Genomic DNA, 19,409 nt, shown 5'->3' with positions numbered 1-19,409 from the left:
CAAATAGTTCGTGATGCTGTGGAGGAGGCATAGATGAGAATTAAGAAACCAACAGGCAAATTGTTTTATAAGAAAGTTTTCTATCTCTGAGACATCTAATATTACTTTCTTCCAGAGTCTAATAAACCATATATTTCTGCTCCCAGTAATGTATTCATTTGGTTGTAGTAGTTTCAGTGACAATTGTCCAAATGAACAAAAAAGAGATAGTAGTTAGCACAATCATAAGAAAGAGAAAGGACAATGATGCATATTTTTTCCATAAGTTGATACAATTAAATTTATTTTAATTTCCAAGATGATTTTTAAAATACTTTTTTAAAAAATGTTTTAATGTTTATTTAATTTTGAGAGAGAGACACAGAGCGTGAGAGGGGAGAGGCAGAGAGAGAGGAAGGCAAAAAACCTGAAGCAGGTTCCAGGCTCTGAGTTATCAGCACAGAGCCCAATGTGGGGCTTGAACTCAGGAACCCTGAAATCGTAACCTCAACTGAAGCTGGATGTTTAACTGACTAAGCCACCCAGGCACCCTTAAAATATTTTATTTTTTTATCTTAATGTTTATTTATTTTTGAGATAGCACGAGCGGGGTAGGGGTAGAGAGAGAGGGAGACGGAGGATCTGAAGCAGGCTCCATGCTGACAGTCCTGACAGCAGTGAGCCCCATACAGAGCTAGAACTCACGAACCGTGAGTGAGATCATGACCTGAGCCGAAGTCGGAGGCTCAACCGAGCCACCTGGGTGCCCCGCTTTTTAAAATATTTTATTTTTTTTTATTTTTTTTTTCAACGTTTATTTATTTTGGGGACAGAGAGAGACAGAGCATGAACGGGGGAGGGGCAGAGAGAGAGGGAGACACAGAATCGGAAACAGGCTCCAGGCTCTGAGCCATCAGCCCAGAGCCCGACGCGGGGCTCGAACTCACGGACCGCGAGATCGTGACCTGGCTGAAGTCGGACGCCTAACCGACTGCGCCACCCAGGCGCCCCTTTAAAATATTTTAATTGATAGCTCAAAATCAGAGTCATCACCAGACAAAATTATATGTAGAAAATGAATCTACGGAAAGCATACAATAGATACAGCACTGTAAATTTTAGCACTACAAGGCCATTTGATAACCCATGCCATGCAAAAGTGCAACTGATTTGTCATCATTCACAACTTAAACCTTAAGCATACAGTATGCAGAATAAACGCCATCCTTTCTTTATGCTCAAATAGCTAGAATCTTTAAGTAGTGATGAGTAGATGTGTATCTTTTTCTAATGTTCTTATCTTTTTGTATCCAGAGAAAAACCTTCAGACACAGTATTTCCAAAAGCAGGCTAAAAAAGAAAGCAAAACAAATTCTTTATTAGGAGGATATTTGATGAAATATTACATTTGAATAAAATAGTTTATGTGTGCCAGTATGAGAGAGTTTTGTGAAAGGAATGTTCAATATGGAGTTCTTAGCCTCATGTGCATCTATAAATTAATTAAAATTAATGGGTGATGGGCCTTAAGGAGGGCATTTGTTGAGATGAGCACTGGCTGTTATATGTTAGTGATAAATCACTAAATTCTACTCCTGAAACCATTATTACACTATGTTAACTAACTTGGACTTAAATAAAATTAGAAAACCAAAACAAAAAACAAAACAAAAGAAAAGAAAATTCAGCTTCTTCATCCCACTAGCCACATTTCTAGTGCTCAGTAATGAGTTGTATCTAGTGACTACCATAATGGGCAAAGCATTAGAGAGCGCTCACATCATCACAGAAAGTTCTATTGGACAGCACTGTTCTACATTATAATGTATATAATACTATAAAGAGAATAGAGTAGGTCATCCTATTAGATATACCCCTTTGTTTTATATTTGGGGTAACTGAAATCCCAAAGAGGAAGTAGCATAAGCAAAAAGTATGATAAATATGTTTCTATTTGCTAGGGGGGAAATGAAGGAAGAGAGTTTAAGGCTCACTTTGAAAACCATCAAATGTTATTTAAGTAATTTAATTATCACATCGAGTCTTCACATTCTGATCATTAAAATCATGCTTCAGAAAAATCAAACCAATTCTATCAGTATTTTAATCTTCAAATGCACAAATGAGTCCTTTTAAATGTTCTGTAGGCTGTTCCCAATCAATCATCAGGCTTGTAGTAGCTTCATAGAACACATTATAAATTTCTCTAATTTCTTTCCATCTAAGTGGTTTCTAAAATTATGACCCCAAGAAGATGGATCTTTGATTCTCTATTGATTAATGGGGAGCACAATGAAAAATGTTTTTAAAAAACTTAGTACTGTTAAGATACTCTTTGAAATAAATGCTAAGTATATCTACTCTCCAAGTTTCCCTCCCTCTCTTCTCACTGTGTAAACTGTAATCCTCAAGCTCATTACCACCTACACACACAGTGTTATGATAGCACTGAGTCTAGTTTTCATTTCTACAAGAGTCGCATCCTCCTTTAAATGAAACTACATTCAAATCATATGAAAGAAGTTTATTTTCCATTCCCATCTTCTTTTTATAGTGTGCTTCAGAAAGTTATCATCACTGCCCTTTCCGACTCTTCAGATATCACTGAATATCTCAGTCTTCCAGGAAATAAATCTACATATATCCAAAAATTACATCACATGAGTGGCTCGATGAAGTATGCAATGGAGCATAGTTGGAAAATTTCTGGACCCGAATTAAAGGAAGTGTCATAAAAGATATTCCCTGTAGAGCAGCCAAACTCCTTAGTGTTTATCCATCATTTACCATCTAGGTGAAGAAAAACTCTAGCTGGTATTCTGGTGTTTCTTGATCTCTGTCCGGTTCACTCTTGTAATCCCTGTTTTTAGGAAGATATTATGTGCTAGGCAGCTATATATTTATTTTTCATCTCCCAACCCCAGGTTTCTTCAAATGTGCTGCTTCTATCCTACTTCAGTTTATGCACCCACAAAGCTCAAGTTATTAGGAGTGCAACTAAGTGAATAGATTGGAGTGAAAGCTAAGGAGAGTTTTTTTCTTCTCTTTTTTTTATTTGATAAATTTCACAGTACAGTTTTTAAATTTAAGGTGTATAATGTGTTACTTTGATAAATTTATATATTGTAAATATGATTGCCATTGAAGTAGTATTTGTCATATTACATCATTATAGTGCAATATTATCGTCCACACTCATTACACTGTGTATTAGATTTCTGTGGTTTATTTCTACACGGTAGAAGTTTATATACTTAAACACCATCAACCTTAACCCATCCCCTTCCCTCTATAATCTCCTGGTTGCCACTATTTTACTTGCTACTTTCTTCCACAGGTTTGACTTTAGATTCTACATATGAGTGATATCATACAACACCTGTCTTTCTTTGACTTATTTGCTTAGCAAAATGTGCTCAATGTTCACCCATGTCATTATAAATGGCAGGATATCTTCCTTTCTCATGGCTGAATAATATTCCATTGTGTATATGTACCCCACTTTCTTTTTTACTTTTTTATCCACTCATCTGTTGTAATACACCCAGAAGTTGAATTGCTGGATCATGCGGTAAATCTGTTTTTAAGTTTTTGAGGAATTTCCATATTGTTTGCCATAGTAGTTGCACTAATTTACATTCCTACCAACAGTGTATGAGTTCCCTTTCACCACATCCTTGCTGTCTCTTGTCATCTTAATGATAGCCATTCTAACAAGTGTAAGGTGATATTTCATTGTGGTTTTGATTTGCATTTTCCTGCTAATTAGTGAAGCTGAGCATCTTTTGTGTGCCCATTGGCTATTTTGATGTTCTCTTTGAGAAAAAAAAATATATTTAGTTCTTCTGCCCATGTTTTAAGTCAGATACTCTTGGGGATTTTGTTGTTATTAAGTGCTATCTTTTATGGTTTTTTTGATATTAACCTCTTGTCCAACATATGCTTTGCAAAAATTTTATTCCATTTTGTTAGTTGTTTCTTTTGCTGTGAAGAATTTTTTAAATTTGATGTGGTCCCACTTGTTAATTTTTGCTTTTGTTGCTTGTGCTTTTGGTGTCATGTCCGAAGAGTCATTACCAAGACCAGTATTGATAAGCTACTACCCTATATTTCCTTGTAGGTGTTTTATGTTATCTGGTCTAATGTGTAAGTCTTTCATCCATTTCAAGTGAATTTCTGTTTGTGGTGTGACATAAAGGTCCAATTTCATGTATTCAATTCTGCATGTATTCCTCCAGTTTTCCCAGCATCATTTGTTGAAGAGACTATCCTTTCCCTGCCGGGTGTTCTTGGCCCTGTGTTGAATATTAGTTGACTCTATATGCCAGCATTAATCCTGGGTTTTCTGTTTTATTGGTCTATATGTCTATTTTTGTGCCAGTACTATACTGTTTTTATTACTATGGTTTTGAAATCTAGTTTAAAATAAGGTGTTGTTCTTTTATCCTCAAGATATCTTTGGCTATTTGGGGTCTTTTTTGGTACCATATAAATTTTAAGATTATTTCTTTTATTTATGTGAAACATAAATTTGTGTGGTTTCTTTGAAATAGTGTTTTCTGTGTTTTGACATTGCACTGAATCTGTAGATAGCTATGCAGAATACAGCCGTTTAACAATACTTATTGTTCCAATCCATAAACACACATTTCTTTCCATCTGTTTGTGTCTTCTTTTTGATTTCTTTCAGAAAAGACTTATAGTTTTCATTGTGCAGATTTTTCACTTCCTTGGTTAAATTTATTCCTAAGTAAATGAGCAAAAGACCTGAGTAAACATTTCTCCAAAGACATACAAGTGGCCAACAGACACATGAAAGGATGCTAAATATCACAAATTATCAGATAAATGCAAATCAAACCACAATGAGCTATCACGCCATACCTGTAAGAATGGCTATTAAATAAATAAATAAATAAATAAATAAATAAATAAATAAAGCAAGCAAGCAAGCAAGAATGGGCAAAGATGTGAAGAAAAGGGAACCCGCATGCATTTTGGGTGGGAAGGCAAAATGGTGCAGCCACTATGGAAAACAGTACAGAGGTTCCTCAAAAATTAAATACAAAACTACCAAATAATACAGCAGTTCTACTTCTGGATATTTAGCTGCAGAAAATGAAAGCTGTAATTTGAAAAGATACATGTGTCCCTATGTTCATTGCAGCATTATCTACAATAGCCAAGATATAGAAACAACCTAAGTGTCCATCATTAGATGAATGGATAAAGAAGATTGATTATACACACACACACACACACACACACACACACACACATGCACACACACAATGGAATATCCATTTAAAAATTAAATTTTGCCATTTGTGACAACATGGATGGACCCAGAGGGTATTATGCTAAATAAAATAAGACAAAGACTATATGTAGTCTTTCACTTATATGTAGAATCTAAAAAATAAATGAACAAACAAAACAGAAACAGGCTCTTAGATACAGAGAATAGTCTGGCAGTTGCCAGAGGAGAGGGTGTAAAATAGGAGAAGGGGATTAAAAGGTACAGGCTTCCAGTTATAAAATAAATCAGACATGGGAATTCAGTGTACAGCATAGGGAATATAGTTAATAATATTGAAAAACTTTATATGGTAACAGATGGTGGCTAGATTTATCCTGGTGATCACTTTCTATTGTGTCACTATGCTGTATACCTGAAACTAACATAATATTTTACATCAAATACAATTCAATAAAAAAATTATTCCTAAGTATTTTATTATTTTTTATGCTATTGTGATGGGATAGTTTTTTCTTCTTATGCTTCATCATTAGTATAAAGGAATGCCACTGATTTCTGTAAGCTGATTTTTTAATCTGCCACCTACTGAAATCACCAACTAATTTCAACAGTTTTTTACTAACTCTTTGAGATTCTGTATATATAAGATTATATCATAAGCAAAAAGTGAGTTTTACATCTTCCTTCCTTATTTGGATGCCTTTTATTTCTTTGTCTTTCCTAATTGCATAGCCAGGAATTCTAGCACTATATTTAATAGAAGTGATGTTCCCAATCTCAGAGAAATCTCTTTCAATTTTTCTCCATTGAATATGATATTACCTGTGGGCTTGTTACATATGGCCTTTATTGGGTTGAAGTATGTTCCTTCTATACCCAATCTGTTAAGGATTTTTATAAATGGAAAGATGTTGTATTTTATCATATTTTATCACAAATTCTGAATGAAGTTAGCAGGTGTCTATCAACTATAAAATAAATTATTAAAGCAAACTATAATATTTCCCAGTAAGCATAAGTTACTATTGCATTAGCTGGATCTCTAGGTCCATTTTACTTTCATGTAATGTTATTCATACTTTTGCAATAGAACCACACTTTAAGTATAACGTGGGTTGTTTTTGTCACCTAACCTGGGCATCTAATTCATATGTTTTACTTTGTTCCTACTACATACAAATATGTTTTAATATCTACTTGCATAAATACAAATAAAAAGTTTCTTTGACACTCCCCCAAAATGTTCTAGCTAATACCCCAATTTTTCTACCCTTTAAAACAAAATTTTTCAAAAGTGATGTGTATTGTCAGTGTTTCCTGACAAATGATAAAAATATTGTTTTATCATTTTCTCCTTCAACAGAAGTCCACCAAACAATTCTTGGCCAAGCCATTAATAATCTTTCTATTGCTGCTCAGAAGGAAAGTGGGAGTTATCCAACTTCAAATATAGTTTCACTACTTCTTCCTGGAAGGAGTGGGACATTCTTTGTCACTTCCTTCCTTGGTAGCTGCTCCTACCCAGCCTCCTTTGCTGATTCTCTCATCTGCCCCATCTCTAACCTTGGAATCACTTAGGCTTCAGGCCTGCTAGAGTCATTCCTAGCAATATCTAGAGTAATATCCTCAATATCTAGAGTCATTCCTAGATATCGCTAGCAATATTGATAGTCAATATTCCTAGCAATATCCTCAATATCTAGAGTCATTCCTTAGATGATTTCATCACAATGCCAAGCAATATTGATATGTTGATAACTGTCAAATGAATAACTCCAATACGAGCTGTTTCCCTAAACCTCAAATTTATATATTCAATGGTCTACTCAGATCACTACAGGAAATCCCCCCTTATCTGTGTGGGATGTGTTCCAAGACCATCAGTGGATGCCTGAAACTGCAGATAGTTCTGAATGCTATAAATACATGTTTTTCCTATACATACATACTGATGATAAAGTTTAGTTTATAAATGAGGCACAGAAAGAAATTAACAACAATAAATAATAAACTAGAACAATTATAACCATATACTACAATACAAGTTATGTGAATGTGGCTTCTTCACAATGTCTTATTATACTATAATCACCCTTCTTATGATGATGATGTAAGATGATAAAATGCCTATATGAGGACATGAAATGAGGTGAATGACGTAGGCCCTGTGATGTAGCATGAAGGTACTATTGACTTTCTGATGGTATGTCAGAAGGAAGATCATTTGCTTCTGGACTATGGTTGACCACAAGTAACTGAAATGCAAAAATGTACATAAGAAGGCTTGCTATACTGGGATGATATTGCTATGCATAGCATAAGCCCAAAACATCTGTGGTAGGGATGTGACTATCCAAATATTCCTTGTGCTTTTTTTACATTTCCAAGGTGCTTCCCCGACCCCAGTAAGTTAGGTTAAGATCATGAGTCTAATTTTGGCAGATAAGAATGTGTTTACCTCCATTTCTTTCCTGTCCCACTACAGGGACACATAGTGTGGATACAGAGTAAAGGAAAGTGACCAACATACACAAGGCTTCGTGCAAATAAAAAATAAATATTAAAGCAAGTTACATCACTGAGATAGTAAGGTTACTTTGCTAGTGTAGTTTGCCTAATTCATCCCCAAATGCAATGTGACAGCAAATACAAAGGGAATAAAGAGTTCAGAAATACAAGCTCTCAAAATGTTGAAAGGGTTAACTTCCTCTAGATCCAAAACACTATAAAATGAGATTTAAAATTACTCCAAGTGACAGAGGCTCCATAAATAACAATTTGAATAAAGAAGTCAGAGTGAGTGCTTAATCTTTAAGGCATGTTCCAGATACTTGCTTTTTTTTTATTTTAATGTTTATTTATTTTTGAGAGAGAGAAAGACAGACCAGGAGTGGGCGAAGGCAGAGAGAAAGGGAGACACAGAATCCGAAGCAGCCTCTAGGCTCTGAGCTGTCAGCACAGAGCCTGCATGAGGCTTGAACCCACGAACCATGAGATCATGACCTGAGCCAAAGTTGGATGCTTAACTGACTGAGCCACCCAGATGCCCATGTTCCACATACTTTCAAGACAACTGCTACTAAATTGGGGGTGAGAAGGCAGAATAATTAAAATTGTTTCTTCAAAAGCATTTGCATGTAGCAAGCAGATGAGAAGCTTTCTAAATTTTTGAAAGGACATCATAAACCCTAAAATAAAAATATCTTTGATATTTTAAGACAAAATAAACCTCAGACCTCAAACTTTGCAAGAGTGGGATGAGACCCAAGAAAACTGTACCATCCCAGAGAAGAGAATATTCCCCAAGGAACACATAAGATGTATCCAAGGATGAAAATGAAAAAGCAAAAATCTCAGACAGTGTAGCCACCAGAAATGTTACAATAGGCAAATGACTCCTCCTAGATACTAAGGGCTCCAATCAAGACACCTTTTTCCATCCCCAGGGTAAGAGACCTTTATAATATTTGCCCAGTGGGGTTTCAGAATTCCTGGAGGGTAGCATTCTGTGTATCTCTTGTTTGTTTCCTTTATGGATTTCTGATTGTGGTTATCCTGTCCCTGTTCCTCTGCCAATTATTGGAATTGTCCTTTTAGCCAACAGGTCTGTGAATGAAGAGGAAGAAGCCACACTGTATCTAATGAGGACTAGTAAGTATCTCCTGGAAAGCCTGTTCTTTGTTCTGGGTTCAGTCAGTGAAAGAGATCTGGGATTGTCTCTAATGGGAATGGGATAAGTATAGTCTATGTGGTTAAGGAGAGATGAAAGGACTGACTGTAGTAGAGGCAGTGGTCCCCAGGTATTATATGTACTTCCTAAAATTTATCAGCCTATCTTGCCAGTATTTTGGTGGCAGCCCACATGACTAATTCTAGCCAGTGGACTTCAGAAGTGACACTTCTCACTGAACCAAGTTCTGAACTGAGGAAGTTTAGACCTGGGATGTGTCCTCTATTCCTTTCCTATGTCTTGGCAATATTAGAGGCAGTCAAGCTATAACAACCTTTCAAATGAAATAGTCAGAAAATCAAAGAGGGTTATACTACATATATTGGACTTTATTATATGGTAGTCCTCTGAGATTTGGATTAAAACTGGTAATACATCATAGCCTAAACTACGCTAATTATGAGAAGGCCCAACAAATCTCTATTTCAACCCTCTACACTACCAAACTTTCTCCTCTTCCAGCTATCTCCGGTTCAATAAGTAGAATTTGCCCTCTTTTTCCTAGTTGCTTGGAACAAAATCTTTGGAGTCACTCTTGACACCTTCCGTCATTTGTTAACACAACCTACGTGTAATCCTACAAGAAATTTTGTTGGCTTCTTTGTTGAAAATATAGCCAAAGAATAAGACCCCTCCATATCAATTCACTATTGCCAAACCAAATCCAAGCTGCTACCACTAAATTATTTTTATTGACGTTTTCTCTGCTTCTACCTTTGCCCATCTTTTGCAGTGTGTTCTCCACAAAGCATCAAGAGTGGTTGTACTAAAAATTATCTCATATCACTCTTGAGCTCAAACTTTCCAGTGATGTCCCACATGATACCTAGTAAAAGCCAAAGTCCTTAAAACTCCGGAAGGTTCTACTATCATCTCCTTCAGGTTCACCGGCTGAGTCACTTAGCAGTGGGGTTATTTTCAGCATATAATTTAATCCTTCTGAGATGTAATCTCCTCATCTATAAAATAGGCATAGTAATAGCTACCTGATGTTTATGAAGAGAATAAAATAATAATTATAGCATTGATCAAAACCATAAAAAATAAGTTAAGTTTACATAGTACTTACTATTTGCTAGGCATTATTCTAAATTCCTTTCATATATTACTCATCAAGTCCTCCCAACAATCTCATAAAGATACTTAGGATTATAATTTGCATTTGGGGGCAAAGAAAATAAGGCACAGGAAGTTAGATCATTGCACAAGTTCAAGCAGGTAGAAAATGTCAATATTAACTTGAACCCAGGCAGTGTAGCTCTAGTGCTTATGTATTAACCACAATATTTTGAGATATGAAAATATAAAATATAAAATATAAAATATAAAATATAATATGCTAAGTGTTTAAATAATACCAGTGTCTCCTTTTCCCCCTTAGTAGCAATTGTGACATAGGTTTATGTACAAGTTAAAGACACATCTGGGAAGAGAGACAAGTGTAAATAAAACAAGTTTTAGGAAGGCTCACATCACTCTATGAATGGAAAAACATACATACAAGTTTTTCAAATATAAGAACTAATACAGCAAGAAACAAGAATTTCCCAAGAAATATTATAAATAGTAAGAGGGATCCAAAAGACAAATCCTCCTAAAATTGAATGTTATGAATCAAGCCTTGAACCAAACATTAGAGCAATGACTTTAATAAAGATGTTCTAAAATTCTGGATTAACTTGAAACTTAATTGTTCCCTTTTGTGATTCTCCTATCTCCAGTATTTAAGCAAAACAGCAAAGGTAAGTCACAATTTTAAACAAGAGGGGCCTATTTTACTTAAACCTAGAACCTATGACCTTGCGACACACTGCTATAAACACCACAGAACTCAGATACATTCATATGGGAACGTTTTCACTGGAATCTTTTTTAAAAATATGAGCCTCGGAGGTGCCTGGGTGGCTCAGTAGGAGACGTGTCTGACTTCGGCTTAGGTCATGATCTTATCGTCTGTGAGTTTGAGCCCCATATCAGGCTCTGCACTGCTAGTGCTGAGAATCCAGATTTTATCTCAAGATCATTTCAGCTTTAGTTTTGGTTTGGTTTTCTTTTCTTTCTTGTTTTTTTTTTTTTTTCCCAAGTGGAATTTGACTATTTGGGATTCTCACTCTCTCCTCTCTCTCTTCCCCTCCCCCACTCTTGCTTTCCCTCTCTCAAAATAAATAAACTTTAAAAATAAAATAAAATAAAATAAAATAAAATAAAATAGGGGCGCCTGGGTGTCTCAGTTAGTTGAGAACCCAACTTCAGCTCAGGTCATGATCTACAGTTCATGGGTTCAAGTTCTGTGTAGGACTCTGTCCTGACAGCTCAGAACCTGGAGCCTGCTTTAGAGTCTGTGTCTCCCTCTCTCTCGGCCCCTTCCCCCACTCCTGTTCTGTCTCTCTCTCTCTCTCTCTCTCTCTCTCTCTCTCTCTCAAAAATAAATAAACATTAAATTTGTTTAAAAATAAATAAAATAAAAAATAAAGATATGAGCCTTGATCTTGAGCACCACCATAGGATTAAGAAATATCAAGTTACTCTCTTTCTTCTTAGTAATAATTGCAAAACTAATCTTTCAGATGTCAATTTTAAAAATTTGAAATGAAAATTTACCTCGCTTATTGGGATGGGAAGAAGATAGACCACCTGTAGCATAGGATATCTCTGAATCTTTTGCCTCTGCGAGCTGCTCTTTTAGATTTTCCAGCTGTTAAAAATCAAACATAAAAATTATTCATCTTTAATTAGAATGATGCTATTTTCTGTTGAAGAAGAGAAAGTATTTGAATAAAACAGGGAAAAGAGTAGGAAAAACAGAAGAAAGGGAGAAAGGAGAAACAAGGAATTGAAAAGAAGAAAAAGAAATGAAGAAAGTAAACAAAAAGAAACAGGAAAAGTACAAGGAAACTAGTATTTAGAGACTGACTGAGAAAGGTACATGACTCAACAGGACATGAGGAAAAAACAGGTTTATGGTTAAGGAAGTCCACTCTGGGTGTTAATTAATGGGGAGCCTGGAAACACAGCCTGTGTTCCTGGACTCAATTTCATGTCACCTATAATGAGCAGTGCTTTTCAAGGAGCTCCACAGAGTTATGTAAATGCTTGGATTTCCTGAAATATTTCTCCTTTCCAGCAGGAAGGGAGAAGTATTTTGAGGCCTTAGGGTTTTTACCCAGAATTCAACCCATGTTCATTTTTAGCAAGCTTTCTGATTGTCTACACCCTGAAGATCTAACTCTACCAAAGTAGAGTTCAGCCTGGCTACTGAGGGTGTCCATGTCTGACCCACCTAGAATGATGGGACACAATTCTTTCTCCCAAAGAGCCACATGGTTTGCATAATAATGGATTTGCATGCATGTTTGTGAAAAAGTTTTGAAATCATCGAATCTGGTGATTTTCACATTTTTTTTACAGCATGTCAAGGAGTTGGGGAAAAGGCTGCTAAGGGTCTCTCTCCCTCTTGGGAGGCTGAGAGCTGGTTCAAAGAGGTGACCTTTCAGGCGCCCAACCAGGTGCTTTAAACAGAACAGCTCCACCTTCATATGCAACCGAATGAATTGGATATGAGACTGTATCCAATTTATTTGGGAAAAAATATTTCCACTTTTAAAAATAATAATACATTTTGAAAATCACCAATCTAGGTATAGCCTCCTATTTTATAGATGAGGAGATTTAGATCCAGAGAATTTTAATTTGTTTCTGGTCTCATAACAATTGGAGAGTTGGGACGAGAATCCAGATTTTATCTCAAGATCATTTCAGCTTTAGTTTTGTTTTGGTTTTCTTTTCTTTCTTGTTTTTTCTTCCCAAGTGGAATTTGACTGTTTTTTTTTCTAATGAATTACTTTACTTTTTCCCTAGCAGGAATAAAAAAAATTTACGGTATCATACCAATAATTTTTCAAACTGTGCCCAAAGATAAATGCCTTCTAATTATTATTAAAATTGAAATGTAAGTATTTCACACTCTCACCTGGTTAAGTTCTTCCAATTTGCCAGTCAGTTCTGTATCTGCAAGACACATTCGTTACATGAAAACTTTCATGGCAAATAATAGATTCATCCCGATTCACACATTCGGGATCTTATGTGGAAGGCAAAGGTCTTTTCCATAAGATTTGAGACCAACCACCATCCCTAATATAATATAATATAATATAATATAATATAATATAATATTTTCTCAATGCCTGACATATTGAATTGCAACCAGTTATGTCATGAGAAAATACCTGATTTCTTGTAATAAGCACAAAGCTTTCTAAAACAGACCATAGTTCTAACAAGGACTATTATTTAGAAGTAAATTATTCTACTAACATGAGGAAATTTTATGAAACAATAGTAAGTGAAAAAAAGTGGGACACAAACATCTATACAATTCATTCATGAAAGAAATTCCCAGAATATTGATATTAACTCTCTCTGGGTTTTACAGTTTGAGTATGAATTTTTCTTTTTTATAATTCCATACATTTTCTTCAATGAGAATACCTTCTAATTTTAAAACCCTGTATTTTTAAAGTATTCATTAAGATGTTGTTATAGTCAGCACATTGTCCCATGACTAGATTTTTTTTTTTTTAGAGGATCAGATGTTTTTGGAGAGTGTAACACATTGACATATTCTCACATTTTCTCTTAGGCTAGACTTGCTAAGTTTCTGACAGTATTTGTTTTTTCTTGGAGAAAACTCTAATGCATAATTGTAAATTAGATTCTGCTGATCTTCAAAGAAAAAAATGTCAGTCGGTGTGCCTAAATTTCCCAGTGGTCTCTACTCCAATTGTTTCCCACATGGAGAGAAATTCATTGCAAATGTGCTAACTTAACTGCCATTAAAATGCAGTTAATTTGTGAAATTTCTAATGGAAACCTGGGAACAGATTTGAAGCATTTAGTAAAAGAAAATATTAACTGTATGAGTGAGGAGTTGCAGAGATGAGAATATGACTAAAGATAACTATTTTGTAAATAGATGGTTACTGATCCCATTAGGACCCTCTAATTGAAGAAAATAGGATTTTAATATTTTTTAATAATGCCATTGCTTTATCATGAATATGAAATAATAAGACACACTTAAGCTGTCAGTGCAGCATGAAAAGGAGTAGTTATTACTTTACTACAAATTAACATTGAGAAAGAGCAGGTCAGAAGACAGAATAAATTCCTAACTTACCAATGCTAGAAGGTCTTTGGAAATCAAAATTTTTATTCAGTAGAGCCAGCAATAGTTCTTCATGGTTTGCATCTTCTTTATCTGGAAACAATTCATTTCCTGTAATAATCATCCCAATGTAATGAAGCCTCCATTTTCGATCTGTGTCACCGAAAGCACTTTTAATTAAATACATTTTATAGCTATCAATGCATATACTCACCAAAAAAAGTGCTGTGGACAAAGGTGTATAACCCAAAAAGAGGGGCTGTTTCAAAAATCATTGAATGTAGGGGCGCCTGGGTGGCGCAGTCGGTTAGGCGTCCGACTTCAGCCAGGTCACGATCTCGCGGTCCGTGAGTTCGAGCCCCGCGTCGGGCTCTGTGCTGATGGCTCAGAGCCTGGAGCCTGTTTCCGATTCTGTGTCTCCCTCTCTCTCTGCCCCTCCCCCGTTCATACTCTGTCTCTCTCTGTCCCAAAAATAAATAAAACGTTGAAAAAAAAAAATTAAAAAAAAAAAATCATTGAATGTAGAGGAGCAAAGAGAGATTATGAGAGAGGGAGAGAGAAGAGAGACAGTATGTCTGAAAGGTGACACCCTAAAATTTACCTGCTAAATTTGGGTAGTAGGTAAATTTGGGTAGTAGAATCGCAGGTAAATTTCTTATTTTTTATCTGTGTTGTTGAAGTTTTCTACTCTTGTGTTTAATATGAAAAATATAAAAGTTATTTTTTAAGTTTATTTATTTTGAGAGAAAGAGGAAGAAAGAGAGGGCAGGGGAGGGGCAGAGAGAGACAGAAAGAGAATACCAAGCAGGCTCCATGCTGTCAGTGCAGAGTCTGATGGGGGCTTGAACTCACAAACTGTGAGATCATGACCTGAGCCGAGATCACGAGTTGGATCCTTAACCAACTGAGCCACCCAGGTGCCCCAAAAATTTTTTAAAGAAAAAAATAAACAATATTTGATTTTAAGATTCTATGTGCTATGCACATTTAAATATGAGCCATTTTGTGTTCTGGAGATTGCCTTTAAACCATTCAAGGAAATCTTATGGAAAAGGTGATATGAAGTCTCCTTTCTCCATATTGACATCTTTCCATCTTTGCCAATTTACCTCCCAGCCCATTCATTGATCAGATGTTCAACTCTTTCAACACCTTAAAAGCAAAATATCATCCAATTTTTTGTAAATATTTTTATTCTGGTGTAGAAATCAGGATAATAACCTTTACTCAAGCTATAAGACATCAAGACTCAACAAGATATCTATCAACAAGTAATGCAATTGAAGTAACAACTAGTATATTACGAACAAAATGAACTTTTGTGATGTGGCTTGAAAAGCCAAACTTTTGCCCAGAACTTCTGTGGGATCATGCTCCCCACTCGCTAGCTCCTCATTCTAGCTGACAGCTTGAACAGAAGCTAGATTCATTGAGTCTGAAGTTTAGAAGTGAGAATATTGTGGTTTTAGCTACAGAAATGGCCCATAATTTAACTATATTATTCTGTTTAATCACCTGTCTTTCTTGTGTCTACAAAATGTTAATTGGTTAACTCAAACAATTAAGAGGTTAATAAAACGAATGAGAGAGACTTGATGAGGAAGCAAATGGATGACGAGGGACAGGTGACAGCATCATTTCTACATTGACCAAACATAGTTTATGGATGCTTAACTCTTCAATTTCCTTTACTTCATAAACATAGAAATTATCTGTAACATTTTTTCTACTGATTAATTAAAACATTAATACAGTATCAATGGAAATTTGCTTAACATCAATTATATGAAGACCCTCAGAGATAGTTTAGTTTAAGATGTGACCATGCAATTGTTATTACAGTTGTTCATCAAAATGTTAAATTACAATCTACAATCTTTAAAATATTTTCTTAGAAAAAGAAATAGGGTACATATTATAGCCAGATGACAATGACTACTTATTTTAGAACTGTGATAAGAGAAACCAATTCATTGCCTTAAACTTAGAGAATGTATAAGACCAGGAGGAGGTAACAAGGAAAGTGTAGAGCTGAAGCTTTTAGGAACTTAATTACTAATCCACTTCTGCATATTTAAGTGGGACATTTTTCACAAAAGAAATTGAATCAATTTGCCTCTCTTTACTACTTTTGTTTCCAGTGGTTACACTTGCATAACTCTCCTCAGAAATTCTTGTCAGTACCTTTAAAGACAACCATGGTGTTTACAGGAATCCCTGAAGAAAAAGTTTTTTCAAGAAATTTTTTAAAAATATTTTTTATATTTCTAAAGTTAAGATATTGTCTTAGAAATATAATTGAAAATAAGTCTTTTTTCTTTTTTTCATTTTTAGTTTTAAAACAGATACAGCTTTAAAAGAAAACAATTACACATACTTTTAATATGCTTTTGTCTTTGAACTAAAAGTTAGTATGACAAGGGAAATGCTTGAATAAAAAATAACTGAGTGTAGGTGAACCCTTAGCACAAAGGATGACAAAGTTATCCAGACATGACAGAGTGAAGGCTTTTGCAAATACACAGATAATACTGGTTCATTGCTACTTAAGATACTGAATTTTTTTTAATTTTTTTAATATTTATTCATTTTTGAGAGACAGAGAACATGAGCGGGGGAACGGCAAAGAGAGAGGGAGACACAGAATCCAAAAATGGCTCCAGGCTCAGAGCTGTCAGCACAGAGCCCAATGCGGGTCTGGAACTCATGAACCATGAGATCAAGACCTGACCCAAAGTTGGGTGCTTCAACGACTGAGCCACCCAGGCACCCTTTAAAGATACTGAATCTTAAAGGTTTCATTGTCTCCTCACTTTTCACTCAAATTTGAAGCTTCTCACTACATATAGACAAGAAATTTTACCAGAAAGAAATCTGGAAATCCCCAAAATGATAAAATACAAAACAATTAATAAATTTTCCAGTATTCTTGGTCTTGATATTCACTCTTCATCATTTTGTGGTAGGCATTTTGCCCTGTGTCAGGTTTATCCATTGAACCATGCATTTCTATAGCTCCAACCAAATGACAGCTGGCAGATTGTGTCATTTGTCTTGGACATTGTCTAACACAGAAAAAGCAGGATGGTAACCCCCAAAAATGCTTATTTGAACAATGTGTTCAAGGACATAAGTCAAACCTTTGGCTGCTTTGAAATATGTGTATATGGAGAGAGACTCACTCTAATCATAGACAATTTAGATCAGAAAATAACCCTACTAGTAACGTAATCTTCTCTGTTTATATACAATAAAATAAATCCAAGGGAGTACCAGAGAGAAAAACCTTTCCAATATGCTGCCAGTGATATATGCATATCACTGTGTGGTATTCTGGGGTCAGAGGTGTTATTTAACTTTAACCTAGCAAAATACTTTAGAGTTTGATTTTTCTGTATTCCACATCCACATGAAATCAGAAGTTACATTTACCACCAACATCCTAATTTTGCAAAGTCCTCAGTGAATGGTCTCATTTTTCCTCATTTACATTGTGTTAAGAACATTGAAAATACCATCATTTCACAGGAAGAACAAAGGAGGCCTATCATGTGCAATGATTTTGATTGGCCAAAGACTAAATGTGACCTATGGATAAAATCCAGACTCTTTTGATTCCCAACCTTATATCTAGGTCTGTAAGACAACTTATTTTTCATGGGAAAATCCCAATAAATAAATAAGGATTTATGCAATTTTATTTTCACTGCCAAAAGAACTGCTCTCTCGTTGACTTTTAAAACCACATTGGAAGCAACATGGTCTAGTAAAATTGAATTTGATCCCAAAGGGAGAAACTTGATCCCTCTTCTCAACCAAGTATCATGTAAATAAAATGTATTCTATCCTGTTTTGGTTCCCCTATGTAAGACAAAGTTAAAGGCTCTTTCCTTCCCAGCAAGGAGTTCAGTTAGATGATAAATAACCTCAAAATTTCAAGCTGGAAGGAAAATTAGAGAGCACTATTTTAAATTACTATTTTCCAAACATAAAGAAATATATAAAAGTTTCAATGAGGTTGTTTGCCTAATAAATCAACATTAAATTTAGCCCTACTGATTCTCAGATGAAGAGCTATTTCCAGTGCAAAATGCATTGAAAATTTTAAAGAAAGATCAATACAAGTTATAATATTACAAGAGCAAAAATTTATTTTCTCCAACTTTCTCATGGTACAAATTTTAGATGTCATAGATTAAATTATTTCATTTAATGTAAGTACTCTATGTTAGAAATCTGATAAATACAGTCAACGCATAATGTGGATTTAGCATCGTCTTCCTGAAAATACTATGTAGATTTCCCCATGCATTATTTCCAAATCTCTGCAAACACAAATTTCCATCCTAATGTGTTTTTATCTAAGTCATTCTCCTTTCATTAGTAACTTACTTATAATCTCATAGGTTAAAAATATTATTTTGCTTTCCCCAGATACACTTTAAAATATGCACATATTAAAAAATAAAATAAAATATGCACATATTAGGTAATTGATTGTATTACTACTTACACATTCACTATCTTTGGTCATAGAACAGAAGTGAGAAAAAAAGGTGCCCTGTGATTAGATAAAAAATTAGGTGTAGTCAAAATAAATTTAGTACAATGTTGGTTAAAATTAATTTACTTGAGAAGAACAGCATCACGGATTACATGTAATTTAAAACAGCAACTTCTGAAAAGATGTTTGATGATTAATAATACTAATGCCTTAACATATTATTTTGATAATGGCAGAGAAATCAAGGCAATGCAAACAGAAAGATAAGGATTATTTACCCATCTGTAGGATTTTAGATTCATGTGTACATACCTTGGGTAAGATATGGCCGTCCATGTACCAATTCAAAAAATATCATTACAGATAACAAAGTTAGGAGTCCAAAGCAAAGAGTGGTTGAAAGGATCTTGTTCATGTTAAAAAATCTTCTTTGTGCTAGCAGAGAAACTGACTATCCAGGTCAAGATGAATACTTCAGTGGCTCTGGAATGCTGCAGAGATCACTTTTAAAAGGTGGCAAGTGTGCTTCAACTACAGATGATCTGGACAAAGAAAAAAACTTATAAAATGTAATGCATTCTGTCAACATGATTCACTACTTGGAGAAGTGACAGGTTTGCTACTCAGTCAATGACAGGAAGAACCCAATCGATATATCTCATACCTGCCCATTTCACTAAAAGCGGGCATTCCTATGCATGCCCACGCACTTCAGACACAAGCACAAGCATAGAGCGAAAATTGGCAATTGAACCTGTTGGTTCAATTT

At 35.0% G+C, this 19,409-nt stretch overlaps 1 protein-coding gene across 1 annotated transcript; it reads right to left on the bottom strand.

Annotated features, from left to right (window-relative positions):
- Positions 1 to 996: 996 nt before the first annotated feature.
- UTS2B (urotensin 2B) lies at positions 997 to 19,171 on the bottom strand. The gene is made up of 5 exons (XM_045437103.1): positions 18,953 to 19,171; positions 14,149 to 14,247; positions 12,940 to 12,977; positions 11,571 to 11,664; positions 997 to 1,329 (listed from the first exon to the last, which is right to left on the bottom strand). The coding sequence occupies exons 1-5, from the start codon at positions 19,053 to 19,055 to the stop codon at positions 1,304 to 1,306; spliced, it is 360 nt and encodes a 119-aa protein (XP_045293059.1). The 5' UTR covers positions 19,056 to 19,171; the 3' UTR covers positions 997 to 1,303.
- Positions 19,172 to 19,409: the final 238 nt, after the last annotated feature.

The sequence above is a fragment of the Leopardus geoffroyi genome, chromosome C2 (genome assembly GCF_018350155.1).
Source record: "Leopardus geoffroyi isolate Oge1 chromosome C2, O.geoffroyi_Oge1_pat1.0, whole genome shotgun sequence".
NCBI classification, from domain to species: Eukaryota; Metazoa; Chordata; class Mammalia; order Carnivora; family Felidae; genus Leopardus; species Leopardus geoffroyi.
Note: the sequence above shows the minus strand (reverse complement) of the source record. Positions and strands in the feature narration are given on the sequence as shown.